This window comes from Pelophylax lessonae (assembly GCF_965119305.1).
Source record: "Pelophylax lessonae genome assembly, chromosome: 4".
Classification (NCBI taxonomy): Eukaryota; Metazoa; Chordata; class Amphibia; order Anura; family Ranidae; genus Pelophylax; species Pelophylax lessonae.
Window position 1 is genome coordinate 504,776,067 of NC_138771.1, and position 22,251 is coordinate 504,798,317.

Below are 22,251 nucleotides of genomic sequence, written 5' to 3' on the forward strand. Positions count from 1 at the left end.
ACAATGTCACTGACTATGACTCTGTCCATTGAGAAAAGGAAGGAGCTGGCTGGTAAATTACCTATTTACCGACCCCTTCCTGGTTCTCTATTGTGACAAATTCCCTGCAGCAGCCGGCAGGAGAGGGTAGGGAGCACAGTAGGGGGAGGCAGCACAGTGGGGGGGGAAGCTCAGTAGGGGGGGGAGCACAGTAGGGGGGGGGACCAGGGGAGCACACAGGGGCCCAGAGACAGCAGAACACAAGTGAACTGGATGGATAGGAGGAGTGGCGGGGGCAGCATACAGAGGAACCAATCTCCTCCATTTTCCCCCTGCAGCTACAGGAGGAAAAAGGAGGGCAGTGATTTCTCTACATGCGGCCCCTGCTGCCCCTCCTATCCAGGTGTACAGGGGAGCCGCACAGGGCCCCCTGGAGCATGGGGCCCGGTTGCGACCGCAACCCCTGCAACCCCTGTAGTTACGCCCCTGCTGTGCTGTATACGGTATGCAGCAGATGCAACTTACAGTTCATATAGCTTGGACTATGGGATCATCAATTAGTAAAGGAAATAGTTTATTTGGGCAAGTTTGCCCCAAATAAAGTATTGAAAGTGATAACAAAGCTGGCGTTAAAACAACAGATGTAAACGCACAAAAACCTGCACATGCCTAGGTGGGAATGGAGCCATAAAGGAAATGTTGACCACAGTCTCTGATATACAAACCAACTCCAGAAAGAGAATCTTCCTGGATGTGTAACACATGAAACAGCGAGAATATACAGTAAAAGGGTAAACTGTATATGAATGATCAAAAATGACTTTAAAATAGTAAAGTTTTAAATGCCAATAGGTCATCGGAAAATAATATATTTTAAGAAAAAGATATTATTGTGATATTGTTCATGGTCATTTCCAGGGACAGCTCTTCAACCCCAGGACTATACTTGCCTTGCCGATCAGGGACACATGGCAGCCGGGTTAAAGGGACAGCCGCAACATCGTGATCAGAAGTTTGTATGATAACAATGTTATTAATCCATTCAGGTGTCAAACCAATAAAATAATAAATATTTACCTTCCTTTTAGTCTTCCCTTTTGTGTCCAGGCAGAATTATCAGCCGTGGGTGTGTATGCTGATTGCTGGCAATCACTGACAGTCAACAAACAGGTCACCATGGGGACAAAAGTAAGACACTTTGCATGCAAATGACTTCAGTTTAGGCCAAGACTTCCTCCAAGCACAAAGGAGAGTCTACTTTGGGTTCTTTTTAGGCTCGATTCACACCTATGCATGTTGCTTTTGAGCATTTCTGCGGTGCTTTTTGCTGTGCTTTTTTAGCATTTTTAAAACATGCAATTTTACTGTGTTTACTTTGCGATTTTGCTGCGATTTGTGTTTTTCTGTTTTTTTTTTTTTTAATTTGTTGTTGAGCAGATTAAAAAATTCAAAATGTGGCAAAATCGTGGTAAAAACGCACTACATGCTTTTCTGCAGCTTCTCCATTGAAGTCTATTGAACCAAAAACATTAAAAAATTGGCCTGCGTTTCTGCAAAAAGCAAAAAACATGAAAAAACGCATTGGTGTGAATGGAGCCTTAGCCCCAGAAAAATTTGGGACGATCAATTTTTTGGGTTTGGAAGAGGCATTGCATTTTTTTTTTTTTTTTAATCTTTGTTTATATGTTTTATTTATCCTTTTATTTTCATCTCTATTTTGAAAGATCATCTAAAATTGATTGATCGCACTGCACAATATCAAAGAGAAAAATATTTAAAATGCATTTTTATTAAAGTAGATGTAAACCCAAACAAATGCAATTTAGTTTTTAAAAGTCAATGTAACATACTGTATATCATTTTTTTTCTTTTAAATAAAAATAAAATAAAATTTTCAGCTTTCTGCCAACCTTTGTTGCACTTCAGTGCTGCTGATCTTCTGCAGCTATTGCAGCTATTTCTTGTCTACATGTAGTCCAACAATGGCTGCATGGTATTTCTCAAGGCAGATTTTCCTGATGTGACAACGGTGGACTGTGCCTGTATAAAATGTGTTGAAATAACTGCTTGTGCCCTGTGTGCCAGGATTACAATATAGGAGCACAGTTGGCAAACATGTACAAAGCAGTGTCACCCAATAACAGGAAGTGGCTGAACAAGGAATTTAGGGCAGGATCCCCAGGAATTATTTTAAAATTGAAACCACCATTGTAATTAACATTACATGTTAAACCTTCTTTTTAAAATAATAATAAACATGTAATTCTTACCTGCTCTCTGCAATGGTTTAGCACAGAGCAGCCCCAATCCTCTTCTTCTGAGGTCCTCCACCGTTTTCCTGGGCGCCACTTTTTCGATAAATGCTCCCATAGGAAGCGGCTTCCTATGGGGGCACACGTCTGCCTCGATCTGAAGCTGCACTGCCTGCATCTATAGATACGGACAGCACAACTCGCCCCCAACCCCGCTCCCTCATCACTGAATTTGATTGACAGCAGCAGGAGCAAATGGCTTCCACTACTATTAACCTGCCCTGTAGGGAGGGAGAGCAGAGAGAGCCACTGCTCTCGGGCACAGCACTGGATAAAGATTGGGCTCAGGTAAGTAAAAGGGGGAGCTGAGAGGAAACCTGTAGCACAAAGGTTTTTTACTATAATGCAAAGAATGCATTAAGTTAAAAACCTTAAAGGAGAAGTACAGCCAAAGTTGTGGATCATGTCACAGAGCTGGTCCAGGCTTGGGCGAGATAGCAATAATAAAGTCGGGATCTTCACACATGCCTGGACCGGCACCCAGCTTATGCCCAGTACACACGCGTTGAAAATTGGCAGGGAATTTTCGGCCAACATCCGATCTGCCGATTTTCGGCTTGTTAGTATGATGCTTCCGACAACCAACTCCAACTTTTCGGCCGAAAAAAATCTGGTGTGCAGGCTATAAAATTTTTGTTGGCCGTCAACACAGCGGCCGATTTTCGTGCAGTCAGTACAGATTTTGACAGGGAAAAATCTGATGAGCAAGTCTGGGCATGTTCAGTGAAGAAAAAACACAAAAAAAAACAAACCAACACATGACATCACTTCTGAAGTAGAATTTTGTTGGCCGAGAAAATTCGTGTGCAGTCTAGGCACATTCCAACCAACAAAACACAACTTGGACAAAAGTCGGACGATCGGCCGGCTGATAATCGTTGCGTGTGTACGAGGCTTTAGCCTTTCACCCACTGAGTGTCTGAGCCAACCGCTCCTGCCTCCTCCACAACTCAGCACTGAAGTGAGCACGGAGAGGGGGGGGGGAGAGAGCACAGAGCTGGCACAGAGCTGGTAACTAACAGTCACTAGCTCTCTTTTCAGGGAGCTGTGAGAACTGAGAGATCATTGGAACGATGCTGCATCCAGTGGACAGTTTTAGTCAAACATTGCATTTTTCATTCAAAGTCCATGCAGCTGTGTTCAATTGTCAAGAAAAGAGTCCATCTTGCCTACTTTGCCTGCAGTTTAAATGAATTTTAATAGGACATGCTGCGTCCAAAAAACAAACTTTAATTCACTTTGGAATAGGGACCGACCGATTATCGGCAATTGAACTTTCCCCGATATACCGGAATCGGCCCCTGAGGTTACCGATATTGCCGATATTTAGGGAAAGTGCATGTTCCGGAGTGATGCCTGCAGCTAGAGACATCACCCGGTACCGGCATCCATAGCCGACGATCGGCTGACTTGTAATGACAACCGATGTGGCTGAGAAGCCGCTCGGCTGTCATTACAAGGAGCTGGAGGGGACGTCCCCCCCCCCTCACGCCTCCTTCCGCGGCTCACCCTTGTCTCCCGTCCCACCGAGAGACCCGGGAATCCTACCTGCACGGCTGCCGAAGAGGAGACCTGATCAAAGCCGCATTCGGCTCTGATCGGGTCTCCATGTAAAAAACCCGGAAGTGATGTCATGACATCACTTCCGAGTACTCGGCGGCAAATAAAAAGAAAATGTGAGCATTCAAAACAGCCAAACTTAGCGTTTTGAATGCTTTTAAGTGCAGAAGAGGGGTTTGGGGTCTTTTAGACCCCCAGATCCTTCCACCACAGCACCTTTTAATAAAAAAAAAAAATGTAAATGTCCGAAAATATCGGCCAATACCGATATCCGATGACCAAAATATCGGTATCGGCACAAAAAAAAAAACGATATCGGTCGATCACTTCTTTGGACATATATTCTATCACTTAGAATTCTTTTTCTAAAACATTTGCTTTGCCAATGCCTCAACATTCGTGCAAGGGTAATCATAATCTTTGTAATATGTGTAATAGTTTCCTTGCTGCCATTTCACTGGGCAAATGTAGCATTCCCTAACTTTTGGTTAGCTATAAGAACATTCAACCATGGGAGTTAACATTGGCCAATAGAGAGATTACCTAACACTATAGGTTTTTAGGACGCTGGCGGCTGCTGGCTCCCTAACAACCAGGAGGGAGCTTTCACATTTAGCAGTGGCAATAATACTGCTGCTAATATGTTGCTCATTACACTGCAGCTGGAGGGACGTTCAGCTGAAAATACATTTGTTCACCAATTTGCACAAGATTCTCTATAGATGGTACACAGTGCAACTCCCTAATAGTATTCCTATGGAATTTGCAGCGGCAGTGCTTGAAACCAGGAAATGTGCTGACATTATGTTTTTTTTTTATCGTGCCCATTTGTTAATTCCGTTTTCCAGCAAGTGTAGAGATTTAGCAGATGATGATGAAATTAGATTTTGTGACACTTTGTAGGGTAGGCTGTGCTTCCTGAGTGATGTTCATATTTGTGTTTTAGGCTGGAGATAAACATTAAAAGTTTATGTATTGGCATGAAAGAGTCTCTCCCTGGATGATCTGGCAGGTAAATGGCTGTGTTTTGTCATCTTCTGGATTTCCACTGTGCTGAGATCACATTCCAACATCTGTCTGACCCACTCATCACCCAGAGAACCGTCTACAAATTCCTCAAGACTGATGATGGCTGAAAGAGGAGAACATATTGAAATATAAGAGGATCACAGCTGTCAATTTGTCTTTACCTTTCATAGTATTGATGAGCGACAGAGAAGGTTTTAATTTTCCCTAAATTTTGGTAAAATTTGGTAAAATTACAGTGTGTATGGTGGTTTTTCAGAGTTTAATGGGCTTTAAAAGATGACTATATATGGGCCTAAGGTATGTACAAACACAAAATGTACAGTATTCTAAATGTACTTGTGCATTTGTGCAATGTACATTGTGCAATGTAAAAGTGCATTTTTGCGGTCAGGCAATAATGTGGGCGAGAAGGCCTGGCTCGCAGTCTCAGCTCTAATTTATCCCAAAAGTGTTCTATCGAGTTCAGGTCAGGACTCTGTGCAGGCCAGTCAAGTTCCTTCACCCCCAACTTGCTCATCCATGTCTTTATGGACCTTGCTTTATACACTGGTGCACAGTCATGTTGAACAGCAAGGGGCCATCCCCAAACTGTTCCCACAATGTTGGGAGCATGAAATTGTCCAAAATGTCTTGGTATGCTGACACCTTAAGAGTTCTCTTCACTGGAACTAAAGGGCCAAGCCCAACCCCTGAAAAACAACCCCACACCATAATCCCCCCTCCACCAAATGATTTGGACCAGTGCTCAAAGCAGAGTCCATAAAGAGTCCTGACCTCAACCCAACAGAACCCCTTTGGGAAGAATCAGAATGCTGACTGCTAGCCCGGCCTTCTCTACAACATCAGTGCCTGACCTCACAAATGCACTTCTGGATGAATGGTCAATCATTCCCGTAGACACACTCCTGAACCTTGTTGATAGCCTTCCGGAAGAGTTGAAGAGGTTATAGCTACAAAAGGTGGGCCATCTCAATATTGAACCCTACTGACTTAAACTGGAATGCCATTAAAGTTCATGGTTCATGTGCATGAAAAGGCAGGTGTCCCAATACTTTTGGTAACATTATATATGTATACATCTGTCTGTTAATCTGGCTAAAGACTCATAGGTGTTGGTCATAGTCTGCCAGGTATTGAATTATGACAGCACAAACCCACAGTTGTTAGAATACCTGAATAGGAACTGCATCTAACTAGATGCAGGTGCTGTTCGGTCAACAATTTTCTTCCTGACAATTTTAACAAAAGTCAATTGAACAATCGACTGTTGTCAAGTCACATGGTGCCAACAGGGCCACACACAGCGCAATATTCAGCTTTAATTAAACAAGTTACTTTTACCATTTTGATCCTTATCCAGACGGATGAAGATGCGATTAGTGCATTCTTCTGGGGTCATCGGATTGACCTTTGTGAGGGATGCTGCAACACTCATTTTATACACAGCCTGTGCAGAGACATACAAAATAGAAAAGTCACTTGGACTGCTGCTAATCAGAAGAACATTTGTAGTTTTATTTCTTGTCACTGTAGGAAACAAGTTCAATGTTGTTGTGGAAATTTTATTAGGCCTAGTGTGGACATTTTTCAGGATGTGTTTTATTTAGCTTGTCATTATGGCTCCTGTTGTCGGTTTGCTTGCAATACACTCATTAGTGCATGTATGGGCACACCGGCATTGAGGAAAGACTACTGGCAGTGAAAACCTTCCTTTAGATGTGTAGACGCGTTCGCTCTACATAGACATCTCCACCGGCGAACACTAAGAGCGCTATGGACTACATGCGCAGGTCTATTTGCTGATAGAGATCTATGTGTATTCCAGTTCGGAGTTCAAGGATCTAACAGCAAGGATATGACCACCAGCGGGGGCCCCTGTATAATGTGCAGATTTGTTCACTCAGCGGGGATATGTTTGGTCTGTGAAGTCAATATCGTTTTGATTTCTATCTGCCTTTATGAAGGGATACACGCTCATGTCTTTCTACTGTGCCTGATCACCATAGTGGAAACAGCATGGCTCTTTCCCTGCAGATAGCCTCATGTCTATGGGAACAGTAGTATAATCCTATTAGGCATTGTTCTCTGAGCCTTGTTTCGTCACTCAAACCGGTTTTGTCACTCAAAGACTTCTCCCGAGGGCCTCCCGCAGAAGTCTTTGAGTGACGCAACCGGTCAGGGCGTGAGCAACGCGGTCACCTAGGCAGCAGGACGCCAGGCGGGAGGTTCGGTATTTTCCATGGATTTCCGGATGGTGACGAGCACTACGGAGGTGCGGTAGGCTCCCCAAATGCGTCTGACGCTGCTGCATGATTTATATTAATGCTGTTTTTAACCTTGTCTATTGTAAGTGCAATTGTGGAGGAGGTTGGGCTGTAATAAACTTGTGCACTAGCAATACTGCTCTATGTGCTCCTTTCTCCTTCCTCCCATGCACTGGACTTGAGTGCTTTGCATTTAGGTGAACAGCCTTATACATTTGAGAGTGGATATCTGAGAGATTATGGTCCGGATTTACTAGGGATTGGGAACCTGTGCTTTTGGCTATCAAATTGCCAGTTTCTGGTAAGTGTGTTTCCCTGGGGAGAGGTTCCCATGGTGAGGTGAAGGGACTGATTTGTTTCCGGCTCCAACACTGGTGTACCCCGCAGTGGACTTTACAGAGACTTTCCCATTATCACATTCCCTATGAACTTTATATGGATCTTTGGTCATGTTTAGTCATGATATGTGCTTAGCGCTGCTTGTGTATATGATCCTTGTCATTGTTGGAGGTATTATGCACCCTTTTAATGTATAGTTTTAGTTTAGGCAGCAGCTTTATTCTAATAATTTCTTTACTGAGTATTCCACTAATAAGAGTGCCTGAGCGCTGGGTGATTGGGGGAGGTGATTTATCGCTTATCTCAGTCCATTATTTACTATACATAGCAATATGGTTTTTAGCACATTAACACACACCAAACAGTACTTACATCAAATGGATATCTTCTAAAAAAATTAAGACTATCAATTATCTTTAAAGATAAAGATGTTGCCAGGTGTATCAGCATATTACCCATGTGGCTCTCCTCCTTCCTTGTTGATGTGTATGCTGTAAGCACTCACATGAACATCCCAATGTCTATCAGTGCAGAATGGCACAAAACCAGCTAAAAGCTTTCAATTGCTCCCTAGGACCTTGCTGTCTCATCTACATTCTATAACTGTATTTCTCAGACCTTTGCTGACCTGTAACCTTGCTGGCATGGTTTGTTGAACTCTGGCTTGCTCTCTTTCCCTTGCTTTTCCACTTGTGTACCTGACCATCAATGTTCACCTCTGGTTTGCCTGACCCTGCTTCCTGTTGGTAATCTGACTTGGTTTCCCTGCACTTGACATTGTGTCTCCTACGACCTCATCATCTGCCAATCAGTACCTTGCTTGATTACTAGTCTTCTGGTTTCCATTTTACCTTGCATCTGATTACTTCTGTACCATTCTGCCTAGCATCCTGCTTGATTTCAACCCAACCTCTCACCTATTTTTCCATTATGATGGGGCCAACCTAGGAACCATAATCTGACAGCTCTGCAAAAAAGTCCACCTCCACCATTAAGGGATGGAAGAAAACCAGGTGCTCCTTAGAATCTTAATCCCATTGGAAGACACAGTGAAAACATATTCAGGAAGATTCCCCAAAATGTTTACTGACCCTCATGATTTCCAGCATCTCCGAGCGGGTGATTGCTCCATCTCCGTCCTTGTCGTAAAGCTTGAAGGACCACCTAAGCTTGTCCTCTGGGGTCCCATGGGCGAGCATGCTGATTGCTGTAACATATTCCCGGAAGTCCACAATTCCATCCTACAACCAATTTACAGAAAGAATTGTTATGCATGCAGTCCTGAATATTGAAGTTATTTCATATTTATTGGGTGTCAAAGGGAAGTTTGATGGAAATACGGGGCTTGTGCAATAACAGGTACCAGCAGCTAGGCTTAAAGTGAACCTGTATTGAAAGTAATCTATAGCAGGAGCTATATGTCCACATCCAAGCAAATCATGTACATCATTGAACAGAATATCTAGTCATGGACTTTGTGTATAGAAGAAGAACTTAGTACCATAAAAACAACTTTATTATGTACCATTAAAAATCTATGACACAACGTTAAAAGTTACTCTCCACATAGGTGGTTCCCAACATGTAAAGATTCCGAATACAGTGCACATGTGGACTCGACACGTTTCAGAAATCCTTCTTCAGGAGCACATGTGACAGAATCAGTACACTGGAACCCACTTCTAATCTTTATTAGAGTAATATCAGTCAGTAGGGTAGACAGGAATTCATAGCAAGTGTTTGTTGTCCATAGAGGTGCAAATAAGTAAGCCAAGGTAAAGCCATTGCCTATTGGATGGAAAATGAGGGTACATTTAGTAAACAGCCAATGATCTTGCACACATAATCCTAAAATAAAAGAACCGATTACCCAATGGGGAAATATCCAGACCCACTATGAGTAAGTTAGCAGCATGGTAGTAAAAGTAGTCAAGGAACATATATTCGAAAGAGGGGGCTCTTGATAACTATCTTAGAAATAAACCCAGTTTACATGGATTTATGCAAACTGAGTTTCTTTCTAAGATACCTATCAAGAGCACCCTCTTTGGAAGTCCAGAAGTGGATATTCTCCAGACTTCAAGTGGTTATACCGGGATGATGCCTGCAGCCTGGCAGTCGGTTCTCTTGTAAAAGCAATCCTAGTGGCTAACTAGTCACTGGATTGCTTTTACAAGCAGCACATCCCCCCTTCCCCGCCACCTTCTGTGGCTTTATTGGGCTCTCCCTTCCCACTGGGACTGGAGTGACCAGCCGACACTCTCACCGGCTGATCAGAGAGCTGAACAAAGCCAAGATCACTTCCGGTTTACCTGGATGTCAACAGCGCCGTTTTTAAAAATAAAAAGCATTCGAAAATACCGATCTTGGACAGAGGAGGGATCTTGGGTCTCTCCATAATGAGTACCTGTTATGTGCCTATTGCTGTAACAAGGATGTTTACATTCTTTGTTACAGCAATAGAAATTATAAAATAAATAAATAAATAAAGCAACAGTGTAAAGATAAAAAAATAAAATAAATTGATAATTACATTTTTTTTAAAGTGCCCCATCCCCCCATGCTCCAGCATGCACGCAAACAGTGATAGTCCCACACAGGAATCATTGTGAACATTAGATCATGGGTAGTAATTTTAGCATGAGACCTCCTCTTTAAATCTAAACATGTGTTAATCTGTTAAGGCTTTTAAAGCAACGCTTATGGATAGTAGGATTTACAACATTTGTTGCCGTTGCATTGACTTGTTTGGTATCTATTTACTCAGCGTGCATCTTTTATATTTTTACAAAAAATTTGCGTTATGTATTATGTATTTATTTTTTGCAATAAATTAAAAAAAAGTGTAATTTTTTCTAAAAATTTGCATTTGAAAAACAACTGTGCGAATTATTCTGTGATATAAAAAATTGCTAAACCCACCATTTTAATTTCTAGGGCCTCGCCTATAAAAATATATAATGTTTGGGGGTTCAAAGTAATTTTTTAGCAAAAATTACTGATTGTTACATGTAAATAAAAAATGCCAGAAAAGGTCTGGTCTGGAAGTGGATAAAAAGACTAATGGCTGGAGATGTCATGAGAAGGTCTATGGCAAGGAGTGGGCACAATATGGCGGAGGCTTTTAGCTACAGAAGTGGGTTTTTGTCCTATCTATTAAGAAACAGAGTGGGAGCTTTAGCAATTGGGCTCCAACAGTTGACCAATCAGAAGCCCCCTTACAAGCTTCTATGAACGGCAAAGCTACGCAAGGGGTGGGGGGATTGAAGGAGAAGGAGCCAGCAGAACAATGAACACATTCTACTGACTGTAAGTAATTCCCCATGTGCTGATTTTTGTTTTTTTAATCTCTGACTAAACGTAGGCTTTAATTGTTTTTCAGATTTTTTTTCCTTGTTTTTCAGCTTTAAAGCACTGGATCATAGACCTAGGACTCTTACCCCATTGTTATCCAGGGCTCGGAATATCTGCTCTGCGTATTCTGAAGAATTTTCTCCCACTGTAATTTCAGAGAAAAACTGACGAAATTCATGAAGAGTGATCAATCCACTGGGACATTCCTCGACAAACTTTCTGTAATAAAACACACACTTGAAGATGACTACATTGTTTATTGATGAGATTGTGTTCAGGATTTGTGCATATGTTTTTTATTCATTTATTATAATCAATTGTAAAAGAAAAAAAAATAATACAATTTTCTACAAATATCTTGAAGCACTGTGTAACGTTTAGCTAAGAATAGTTATGGGTTTATTTTTTATAATTTTACATATCTTTACAGCCTGATGGGAAAAGCATGTTGTTTGTAGACCTGTATAATTTATAGTTAAAATGTATGCACAGAAGTGAATGCCTCTTTTACTATATGGCTCAGTCTGAAGGTTCAATCAGACAAGTAGAGCCTCAAGGCTGGCAGCTACTGTGGCAATGACTCTTTAGCTGATCCAGGTCTGGAAATCCTTTGTTTTTGTTAAACAAAGATTGCATGTACTGTATCTATTATGTGGAGGACTGACCATCACACCTACCTAGAAGGCCAAAGATAAGTGGACACCCCTCTAAGGCCCCATTCGCAACTCAGCATTTTGTAGCTTGGACTTCGAAGCTCCAAAATGCTGGAGAAGAAAAAATAAATGATTCTCTATGGAGATGGTTCACATCTCCACTCCAAGTCGCCTGAGGCCAAATGCCTGAATCTCAAAAAAGTTCCGGAGCTTTGTTTTGTAGCTCAAATTGGGCAGATTTGTACATTTATTTTTTTTTGTGCTTTTTTATTCCCTTAGAAATTAATGGAAATGCACGGTTTACACGTTTTTGTGCCCATTTCTGTGTTTTATCACGTGTTTTTGCGCAATTTTCTGCTCAAATAAAAAAGATTAAAAAAAAATAGCAATAATATATGAATAAATAAATGTAAAATAAATACACAAATAGCTAAAAATGTATAAATAAATAAAATTAATTATTAATATGTCCTAATAAATAAATAATAATTCACCCCTAAGCTTAAAAAATATATTACATTATTATTAATATTATTATTATCATTATTAATAATAATAAAAATAATAACAAATGAACATCCAAACCCCCCCCCCAAAAAAAAAATATTATTATTATTATTAATACTACTAATAATATTATTAATAATATTTTCTTTCTTTATTTTGTAATAGGGTTAGGGTGTTTAGTTATTTATTACTATGTTATTTATTTTTTTGAGGGGTTAGGGTTTAATTATTTATTTATTATTACATAGCATTCATTTATTGTATTTATTTATTATTTATTTATGAATGTTTTTATTTATTTGTGCATTTATTTTACATTTATTTATTAATTTATTATTATTATTAATATTATTATTAACTTTAGTTTGCGTAACATGCGTACACCTATGATAGGCATCACCATAATAATTCCAATGTTTCCGGAATGGAACATCCAGCCAGCTCATACTGCTGTGATAGTCCAGTGTCCACAAACTTTTGGCTAAATAATGTATTATGTAAAGAGAGAGGGTAAACAAAAATACAAAACAGGTTTTAAACCTAAAAAAGACTAAAGTAAACCTGACCTAAAGCCATTATAGTTTTCCTGTAAAAGATATGTCTTCAAAGCCTATGTGCAGTCAAAATTAAAAAAAAAAAATGGAAAAATCAGCACAAGGGACATAACTTACAGTCAGTAGGGTGTTTCCTTGTGCTGATGCCTTTTCTGTTAGAAGAACTCCTTCTTTGTCCATGCCCCCCATGTTTGCTGCCGTAATCTTTGAGTATGGCAGAGGTTGATAGAACTAAGGGACTGTTACAGGCTGTCATCAAGAGTGCCCATCTATGCCTTCCCTTTCTGCCCAGCTGCTCCATTCACTACCATTGTACTACAGCTTCTATGAATAAAACATGATCTATGAATGGAGGGGGTGGGGCTATCAATCACCTGACCATCCTTCATTCACAGAAGCTATAGTACGGCTTCTATGAATGTCAGAGCTGTATGGAAAGGGCAAGGTTTTACTGCACTCGAATATTAAGGCGACGTGGTGGGGGAACATTGACGGAGGAGGATTTCTACTAACTGAAGAGGCATCAGCACAAGGGACTCATCCTACTGACTGTAGGTTATTTCACGAGATGGTGTTAACATATCATTTAAAAATGTAATTCCTCATCATGTCTAGTAAGTGTAAAATATAACTCACCTAGCTGTTTTCCAGTCAAGCCAAAACTAATATTTAATTGCCTGGTATGCCGAAGAGATTCCTCATGGGCAGGGCTGATGATAAGGCAGTACAATCAATTCTGTTGTAGTGGTCCCAGGCCCCATCAGCTAAACAGGGGGGCCAGGGCAGCTTTATTGTTCATTTCTGCCTAAATGAATAAATGGATTTTACTAGACCACACCCCTGCTCCTACTTACCAGGGCTTAAATTACATTTAAAGACAACAACAAGAGAGGAGAGCACCGACCTCCTGCATTACCACTAAAAAGGTTTATTAAAATCCAAAAGCAACATACATTGTACTCACAAACAAATGATGAGGAATCACTGTGAGTACAATGTACTGCATGTTGCTTTTGGATTTTAATAAACCTTTTTAGTGGTAATGCACAAGGTCGGTGCGCCCCTCTCTTGTCTTTCAGTGTTTTTTGATAACCTTAGTCCTGAGGGGGCGGCAAGACCATAAGTGATGCCTACAAAGACCACCTAAGATCATTTATCCCTTATCACATACCACCCGAGCGCAGGAGAATTACTTTGGTTTGACTTAAATTACATTTCCTTAGGTGCCAACAGGTTAACAGAGGGGACCAGGAAGTGGGAGCAGAGGAGGCATTTTTTTTTCATTTTCGGGGGGTAGGCGGATAAAGTTAGTGCTGCTTTTACACTGTACCCCAGAGGGGCAGGTGGAACGTAGGCATAGTTGAGGGGGCCCTATCTCTGACCCCACCCTTACCTGCATGTTGAGACCATTATAAGTAGGACGGAGCAACTCACCATTTTATTGTTTATCTTACATTAGGGACATTGCTGGAGGAGGTCAAACCATCAATTCTTTGGGGAGATCGCACCAATAGAGTTTCCAGTCCAAATAACCAATATCACATTAGTTCACAGTAAGCCCTGCTGCTTTTCCGCTGTACCCCAGGGGGGCAGGTGGAATGTAGGCATGGTTGAGGGGGCCCTATCAGGAGGGCTGTATGGGACTCCATGATTTCTAACAGTGGCCCTGCTCATGGGCTTCACAGGAGTTCTCTCTGACCACACTCTTACCTGCATGTTGAGACCATTATAAGTAGGACGGAGCACCTCACCATTTTATTGTTTAATTTTACATTAGGGACATTGCTGGAAGAGGTCAAACCATTAATTCTTTGGGGAGATCGCACCAAAAGAGTTTCCAGTCCAAATAACCAATATCACATTAGTTCACAGTAAGCCCTAAAGTGGTTGTAAACCTTTATATATACCCAGTGAAGTGACTGGCCTCAGGTGATACAAAGAGATTAAACAAACCCTCCTACATAATTTGTACCTGTTTATCTGCAGCCATCTCTTCTCTACAGCTGTGCAGAATTTATACAGCGTGTCTGAGCTTTCAGAAAGCAGAGGTGGGGAGCTGAACTTGCACTCTACAGAGCTAAGGGAGAGAGCTGAGGAGAGTTCTGAGAGCTAATTGGAGGGAAGGGACACACACCCCTTCACACAGCACACAGGAACAAATCTGAGGCTGTCAATTACTGGCTGTGTGCTGGAGCTCCCTCCTCTGTTACCTTTTTTTCTCTTGGTGTCAGGAAAACCTGTCAAAAGTGGCTCATATTCATAGCAAAGGAATGAGGCAGCAGACAGAAATAACACTTGACTGAGACAAGCACACACTATAGAAGGATATGCTTTGTTTATATTTCATGTCAGAAGTTTATAACCATTTTAAAGTATAACTAAAGATAATTTTTTTATTTAGTTTTGGATAGTGTGGAGAGGAGTTAGAACACCTGTCAAGATTTTATTGTTGTCTGTGTCCCCATTAGGGAGATTTAACCGCTTGCCGACCGCCGCAAGTACATATACTGCGGCGGTCAGCCCCGTGCAGGCAAAGTGACGTAGGGGTACGTCACTCGCCTGCGAGCCAATAGGGGGCGAGGGCGTGCCGCCGGAGGCGCGCTCCCACCCCCGCTCGCTCACTGTGATCCCTGCGCGTGTGACCAGCGGACCCGACGTCCGCCAGTCACTCGTGATGGTCCGTTACAGAGGGAGAAAGGCAGGCGGCTAATGTAAACAAAGCCTGTTATGCAGGATCGTATATCTCTGTAGATACACAAACAGCCACATCCCATAACAGTTAGAAGCACGCCCCTAGGGACACACTTAACCCCTCCTTCTTCAATAAAGTTAACCCCTTCCCTGCCAGTGTCATTTTTACAGTAACAGTGCATATGTATAGCACTTATTACTGTAGTAATGTCACTGGTACCCCCAAAAGTGTCAAAAATGTCAGTCAAGGGTCCGATCTGTCCGCCGCAATGTCGCAGTCCCGCAAAAAAAAATCGCAGATCGCCGCCATTACTCGTTAAAAAAAAAAACAATATAAATGACAAAAATCTTTCCCTTAGTTAGTAAACGCAATAACTTTTGCACAAACCAATCAAAATACGCTTATTGCGATTTTTTTTACCAAACATATGTAGCAGAAAACAAATTGGCCTAAAATGTTAAAAAATTTAGATTTTTACATTTTTTTTGGGGAATTTCATATAAAAAAATTTGAAAAATATTGTTATTTTTGCAAAACTGTCGCTCTTTTTTTGTTTATAGCGCATGATCAAAAAATCGCACAGGTGATCAAATACCACCAAAAGAAAGCTCTGTTTGTGGGGAAAAAAGGACGTCAATTTCAGTTGGGTACAGCATCGCACGACCGCGCAATTGTTTGTTAAAGTCACGCAGTGCCGAATCGCAAAATACCCCTGGTCAGGAAGGGGGTAAAATCTTCCGGGGCTTAAGTGGTTAAACAACAATTTCACTGGGGATGAAAATGAGGGTGAATCCAAAATGTTGACCTGCCACTAGAACAGCAACATAGGGGAAATCTTCCAATTGAGAAACTTTCTATGATGACTGTCTAAGTGGGGACTTCCCTTGAACTTGAATGATATCCTCTCACTTCCTGTTGAGTCTATAGACAGGAAGTGAAGGGAAATCCCATAATGAAACACAGATATCAAGATGGCAAAAAACTGACAGTTTTACCCCCCCCCCCCCCACACACACACACACACACACACACTCTATCCAAGCTTAAAAATAATGGCTTTAGATATACGTTAACACTTTACTTAAGCTTAAATTCTTCCAACCTTGTGGTGTATTACCACATGCAGGTAATGCACCTCTAATGTGCCTTAAAATCCACAAGTCCCTTTTTTCACATTGCTGCATGCTACAAGGCAGGTGCATTGCCTTTGGGACTCATTGCATTGGGGTGCGATTCAAAATGAATGACACTGGCATGCAGCAACATATATCATGTGCAATAATGTGTGTTGTGGTAATGTATGTGTTACTGCAACATAGAATTGTGAATGGACCCTAATGTATATGTAACCTCAATTACTAAAATCTGATTTTAGTGATTTAGTGACTGACTATGGATAGATTTTAACCGGCTGAGCTTGCTTTTACTACTACTATCCACACCTAAAAATCAGTTGTGTTGTCTGCTTCATCCAGTTCTCTTCTTCAGTGTATTTCTTTCTACAGCTATTCAACTGACTACCTATTTGGGATCAGTTTCAGTCACCTTGGAATTCTTTCACACCTGCTTCTAATCTACACCTCCTTCTGACCACATTCTGATCTCCTTCTTACTTGCATCTGACACCATCTGACCTCATTCTGACTTGCATCCAACCTCCTTCTGACCACATTTGTATCTCCTTCTGACTTGATTTTTACCCCTTTCTGATCTCATTCTGACTTGTATCTGACCTCATTCTGATCTCCTACTGACTTGTATCTGACCACCTTCTGATCTCCTACTGACTTATATCCGACCACCTTCTGATCTCCAACTGACTTGTATCTGACCACCTTCTGATCTCCTACTGACTTGTATCTGACCACCTTCTGATCTCCTACTGACTTGTATCTGACCTCCTTCTGAGAACATTCTGATCTCCTACTGACTTGTATCTGACCTCCTTCTGAGAACATTCTGATCTCCTACTGACTTGTATCTGTCCTCCTTCTGAGAACATTCTGATCTCCTACTGACTTGTATCTGACCTCCTTCTGAGAACATTCTGATCTCCTACTGACTTGTATCTGTCCTCCTTCTGAGAACATTCTGATCTCCTACTGACTTGTATCTGTCCTCCTTCTGAGAACATTCTGATCTCCTACTGACTTGTATCTGTCCTCCTTCTGAGCACATTTTGATCTCCTACTGACTTGTATCTGACCACCTTCTGATCTCCTACTGACTTGTATCTGACCACCTTCTGATCTCCTACTGACTTGTATCTGACCTCCTTCTGATCTCCTACTGACTTGTATCTGACCTCCTTCTGAGAACATTCTGATCTCCTACTGACTTGTATCTGACCTCCTTCTGACCACCTTCTGATCTCCTACTGACTTGTATCCGACCACCTTCTGATCTCCTACTGACTTGTATCTGACGACCTTCTGATCTCCTACTGACTTGTATCTGACCACCTTCTGATCTCCTACTGACTTGTATCTGACCTCCTTCTGAGAACATTCTGATCTCCTACTGACTTGTATCTGTCCTCCTTCTGAGAACATTCTGATCTCCTACTGACTTGTATCTGTCCTCCTTCTGAGAACATTCTGATCTCCTACTGACTTGTATCTGACCTCCTTCTGAGAACATTCTGATCTCCTACTGACATGTATCTGACCTCCTTCTGAGAACATTCTGATCTCCTACTGACTTGTATCTGACCTCCTTCTGAGAACATTCTGATCTCCTACTGACTTGTATCTGTCCTCCTTCTGAGAACATTCTGATCTCCTACTGACTTGTATCTGACCTCCTTCTGAGAACATTCTGATCTCCTACTGACTTGTATCTGACCTCCTTCTGAGCACATTCTGATCTCCTACTGACTTGTATTTGACCTCCTTCTGACCACATTCTGATTTCCTTCTTACTTGTATCTGACCCCCTTCTGACTTCATTAGAGCTTGCATCTGACCTTCTTCTGACCACATGTTGATCTCCTTCTGACTTGATTCTGACCCCTTTATAATCTCATTCTGACTTGTATCTGACCTTCCTTCTGAGCGTATTCTGATCTCCTACTGACTTGTATCCGGCCTCCTCTAGAGCACATTCTGATCTCCTACTGACTTGTGTCTCCTACTGACTTGTATCCGACCTCCTCAAGAGCACATTCTGATCTCCTACTGACTTGTATCTTACCTCCTTCTGAGCACATTCTGATATCCTGCTGACTTGTGTCTCAACCCTTTCTGGTCTCATTCTGACTTGCATCTGACCTTCTTCTAAGCACATTTTAAAATCCTTCCGACTTTATTCTGACCTCATTCTGACTTTTGCATCTGACCTCCTTTTGACCACATTTTTTCTTATGCTTTCTTTGTTTTGCTAAGTTCACAGTACAGGAAAAACCGTGTATACATTTAAAATACACAGAGACTAGAAGTGTAAAAACATTTAGGATCTCAAAACAGATGGTCAAAATGCATTGTACAAAACAGTTAATATAAACAAGGCAATGGAGGTAACAGACACGCATGGTACAGTAGGCTTCCAGGTACATCTAACAGCAATCATTTCAGTTTCGGAGATATGAAAAAGACACGGATAACAATATTCCCGATTCCTAATTTCATAGGGGCTAAAGAGGAAGCAGGGATCCTCACACCCCTCATCCCCACACATGGTAAAGAGAAGTGGGTCAATAGGTGTTTTCAACTGGTCTGTGGGGGTGGAGCAAGAGCCCCCCCCCTTTTACAGAGTAGAAAAAAAAGAGAGACAGAATAGGAGAGGGTATGGTGGGGGAAAATGGGAAAAGTACTGTCAGGTAGGAAAGCCCTCCTCCCATGCCAGGAGGAATGCCAATAGTAGACAAGGCACCATCATATAAAGTCCAAACCCTGCTCCTGTCATGAAAGAGAGTGCTCAGAAAGTAAAGATTTCACCCTGACAGCAGCTATTTAAATTTGTCTTTTCAGGAGAAATCTGACCAGTAACACCAGGTGGTCCTGAACTTATCATGTGTACCTTTAGTTGTGCTGGTCCGATCTTCCATTTGTCTGATGTCCTCAGCTCGCTGCAGCGATCCTTCTCACCAAATTCTGATTGCCTTCTGACTTATATCTGATCCCTTTCTGACCTCATTGTGATTTGCATCTGACCTCCTTCTGACCTCATTCTCACTTCATCTGTTTAACATGTAACAGTGGTGCAACAGTGGATCTGACTTTGCAGAGGGACAAGTCACATCCAGGTCGCATCCATCAAAAGTTGTGTCAAAGTTGCGCCAAAATCGCATCAAAGTTGAACCAAAGTTGCACTCTAAAGTCGCACGACTTTGGAATAGTACAAGTGTGAAGGGAGCGTTAAATTACTTTGGTATGTCTATTGACTTGTATGGAGCAAAGAGCAGATCTGACAGCATTAAAAGCTCAAGTACACCACAATTTTTGTTAGAAGAAAGAAGGAGCATCTTGATAACCCTTATAAACTCTCAAAATGCAGACAGAAATTATTCTGCCCTATTTGAGATCCCTTTCACATATATGCAGAAGGAATGACAATTATTTTAATAATGAATATGATTAACAGTTAATGTTAAGTAAGTACTAATTAGGATCTCGGTAACACAAATGAAAATGTTTTCTGTTAAGGAGTTCTATTAAGGAGTTCAATAGGGGTTCATCTCCATAACTAAGGGTGGAGATGTTCTGTAGTTCACAGAGAGAACTGGGAACAATCACTGCTCACTGAATTTCCAGCAGGATCAACTTTTTTTTGTGTTTAACAAACAGATATAAAAAAATAATTAAATAGAAAGTTTAACAGACTAAAAAAAGGAAATGATTAGGGTTTGCTTGGACTTTGAGAGCCCCATGCCTCTCCAATCTTCATCTCAAAGGCCCTCTAGAGATATTTAAAATTTTTTTGCCAAATTCTATTAGTATCTGCATAACTTACTGTGTAGCCAGGCACTTTTTAGGTCCCCTGTGCCTGTGGCCCCAAAAGGTGTGGTTACAGTCTTTCCCTATTATAAACAGCTGTAAAGAAGATACATATCTCATCTGCCATCTCCAATTTGGCTTTGTTATCAAAGTTTATAAACACCAGACAAAATGTATACAAAAAATTACCTATACCATTCATGCAGTTCCAGGACGTAGGTACCACATTTGCGTGGCATGGAAGCCACTTGACCCATGACTGAGAGACATCGGAAGAGCAGACTGCGCCCGTGCCTGGCAGCAGAATTTATATAAGGTGAAAGATTATGAGACCGGCATCTGCCAAATGACATTACAAGTATTTAATCTGCTCAGACTCAATGCCCTGGGCCTAATGTGATTACATCTACTATAATTCACTTTAACCACAACACAGCCCTGCCTGAACCCTCCTGGCTGCCAAACACGGCTGAACGTTGAGGATAACCATTATGTATGTTAATACAGCATGCTTAGATGATGAATGTCCCTTTTTCTTAAAAAATATATACGCCCCAATGTACCTGTGTCCAAAAAACTCTCAGAATCATGGTTTTAAAGTAGATGTAAACCTTACCCGAATGACAATTAGTTTACTAAAGCACTGCTTATCATAAACAGTTTTTGTTTTGCAAAATACAGTTTTTATAGATGAGCGAAAATTTGTTTTTTTCCTGAAATTTTTGTAAAACTCCTAAAATTGGAGTCAATATAAAAAGTGAAATTATTTGTGTTAGTTATTAGTGTTTTTTTTTAAGGGGTAAATAGGCTTCAAACAGCTCCTGATGGTCACAGAAACTCATTCCAACTACTCTGTGCATGTCAAAAAAATCCCCATCATAAATTTCATTATTTTATTTTTCTTGCACTGAAAGAAAAAACTAAGCATATAAAAAGTGACAGTACATAAAAACCAAATATATCAAATGGGCACATAAAAAAGGGTAAACAACATAAATAAACAGGCTCATCCACCTTGCAAACCTCGCTGTGTCAGCTACCCCTCTTTGCCAATCCCTCCATTAGCTGCCACGCATCCAACAAATTAAATTCAAGTTACTAACCATAACTTACAAAGCCATCCATAACTTAGCGCCCAGCTACATCACTAATCTGGTCTCAAAATACCAACCAAACCGTTCTCTTTGTTCTTCCCAGAACCTCCTGCTCTCTAATTCCCTTGTCACCTCATCCAATGCTCGCCTCCAGGACTTCTCCCGAGCCTCTCCCTTCCTCTGGAATGCTCTACCCCAATCTGTCCGACTATCTCCTACTTTTCCACTTTCAGACGATCCCTGAAAACACATCTCTTCAGAAAAACCTATATGGCAACCACCTAACAATTGCCATCAGCCCACCCCCCACAGTTATTACCTCTTGTATCTCTTCACCCTCCCTCTTAGATCGTAAGCTCTAACAAGCAGGGCCCTCTGATTCCTACTGTATTAAAGTGTATTGTATTTGTACTGTCTACCCTCAAGTTGTAAATCGCTGCGTAAACTGCCGGCGCTATATAAATCCTATATAATAATAATAAAAAATACAAATAACCAGTGCTGTATCTTGGCCTAGGACAACAAGGCCCAGGCCTAGGGCGGCACTTTGCAGGGGGGCACCAGGGGCATACCGTGGGGTTGGCCAGAATGGCACCAGGGGCGTACCGTGGGGTTGGCTAGAATGGCGCAGGCCGAGGGGGGGGGGGCGCAAAAACATTGGCAGTGTAGTAGTGAATTACCGCTCCTCCGCTCAGCCTGCGCCCCCCGCTCCAATCCAATGCTCTCTGTGCACTGAGGCAGGCGGCGACAGTCAGTGTATGAGCTCCATGCAATAGGCTCCCCTCGTCACAGGGCTCCTCCTCTGCCCACATGACATCATCATCAGTCGACTCCTCCAGGCATGAATGTATTGCAGTAACGGAAGGCCTGGCTGGCCTCTCAGGTACCAGAAGCATTCTCTCCCTGTCATCCCCCTCTCTCCCTGTCACCCCACCTCTCTCCCTGTCACCCCCCCCTCTCTCCCTCTCACCCCCCCCTCT

The 22,251-nt window shown here is 41.7% G+C and overlaps 2 protein-coding genes across 3 annotated transcripts in view; both read right to left on the reverse strand.

Annotated features, from left to right (window-relative positions):
- Positions 1-1,150, reverse strand: part of LOC309554155 (uncharacterized protein) — a 145,867-nt gene extending 144,717 nt beyond the window's left edge. The window contains exon 1 of one of the 2 annotated variants that reach the window (XM_082255758.1): positions 1,057-1,150. The gene's annotated coding sequence lies outside the window, so the exon portion shown is untranslated. The remainder of the gene's footprint in view (positions 1-1,056) is intronic. The other variant, XM_082255759.1, reaches the window with a different exon arrangement.
- A 3,515-nt stretch (positions 1,151-4,665) lies between these two features.
- On the reverse strand, positions 4,666-20,498 carry LOC309554056 (guanylyl cyclase inhibitory protein). The gene is made up of 5 exons (XM_082255580.1): positions 20,367-20,498; positions 10,924-11,056; positions 8,575-8,724; positions 6,222-6,327; positions 4,666-4,983 (listed from the first exon to the last, which is right to left on the reverse strand). Exons 1-5 carry the CDS (start codon positions 20,432-20,434, stop codon positions 4,820-4,822), a joined length of 621 nt encoding a protein of 206 aa, XP_082111706.1. The 5' UTR covers positions 20,435-20,498; the 3' UTR covers positions 4,666-4,819.
- Positions 20,499-22,251: the final 1,753 nt, after the last annotated feature.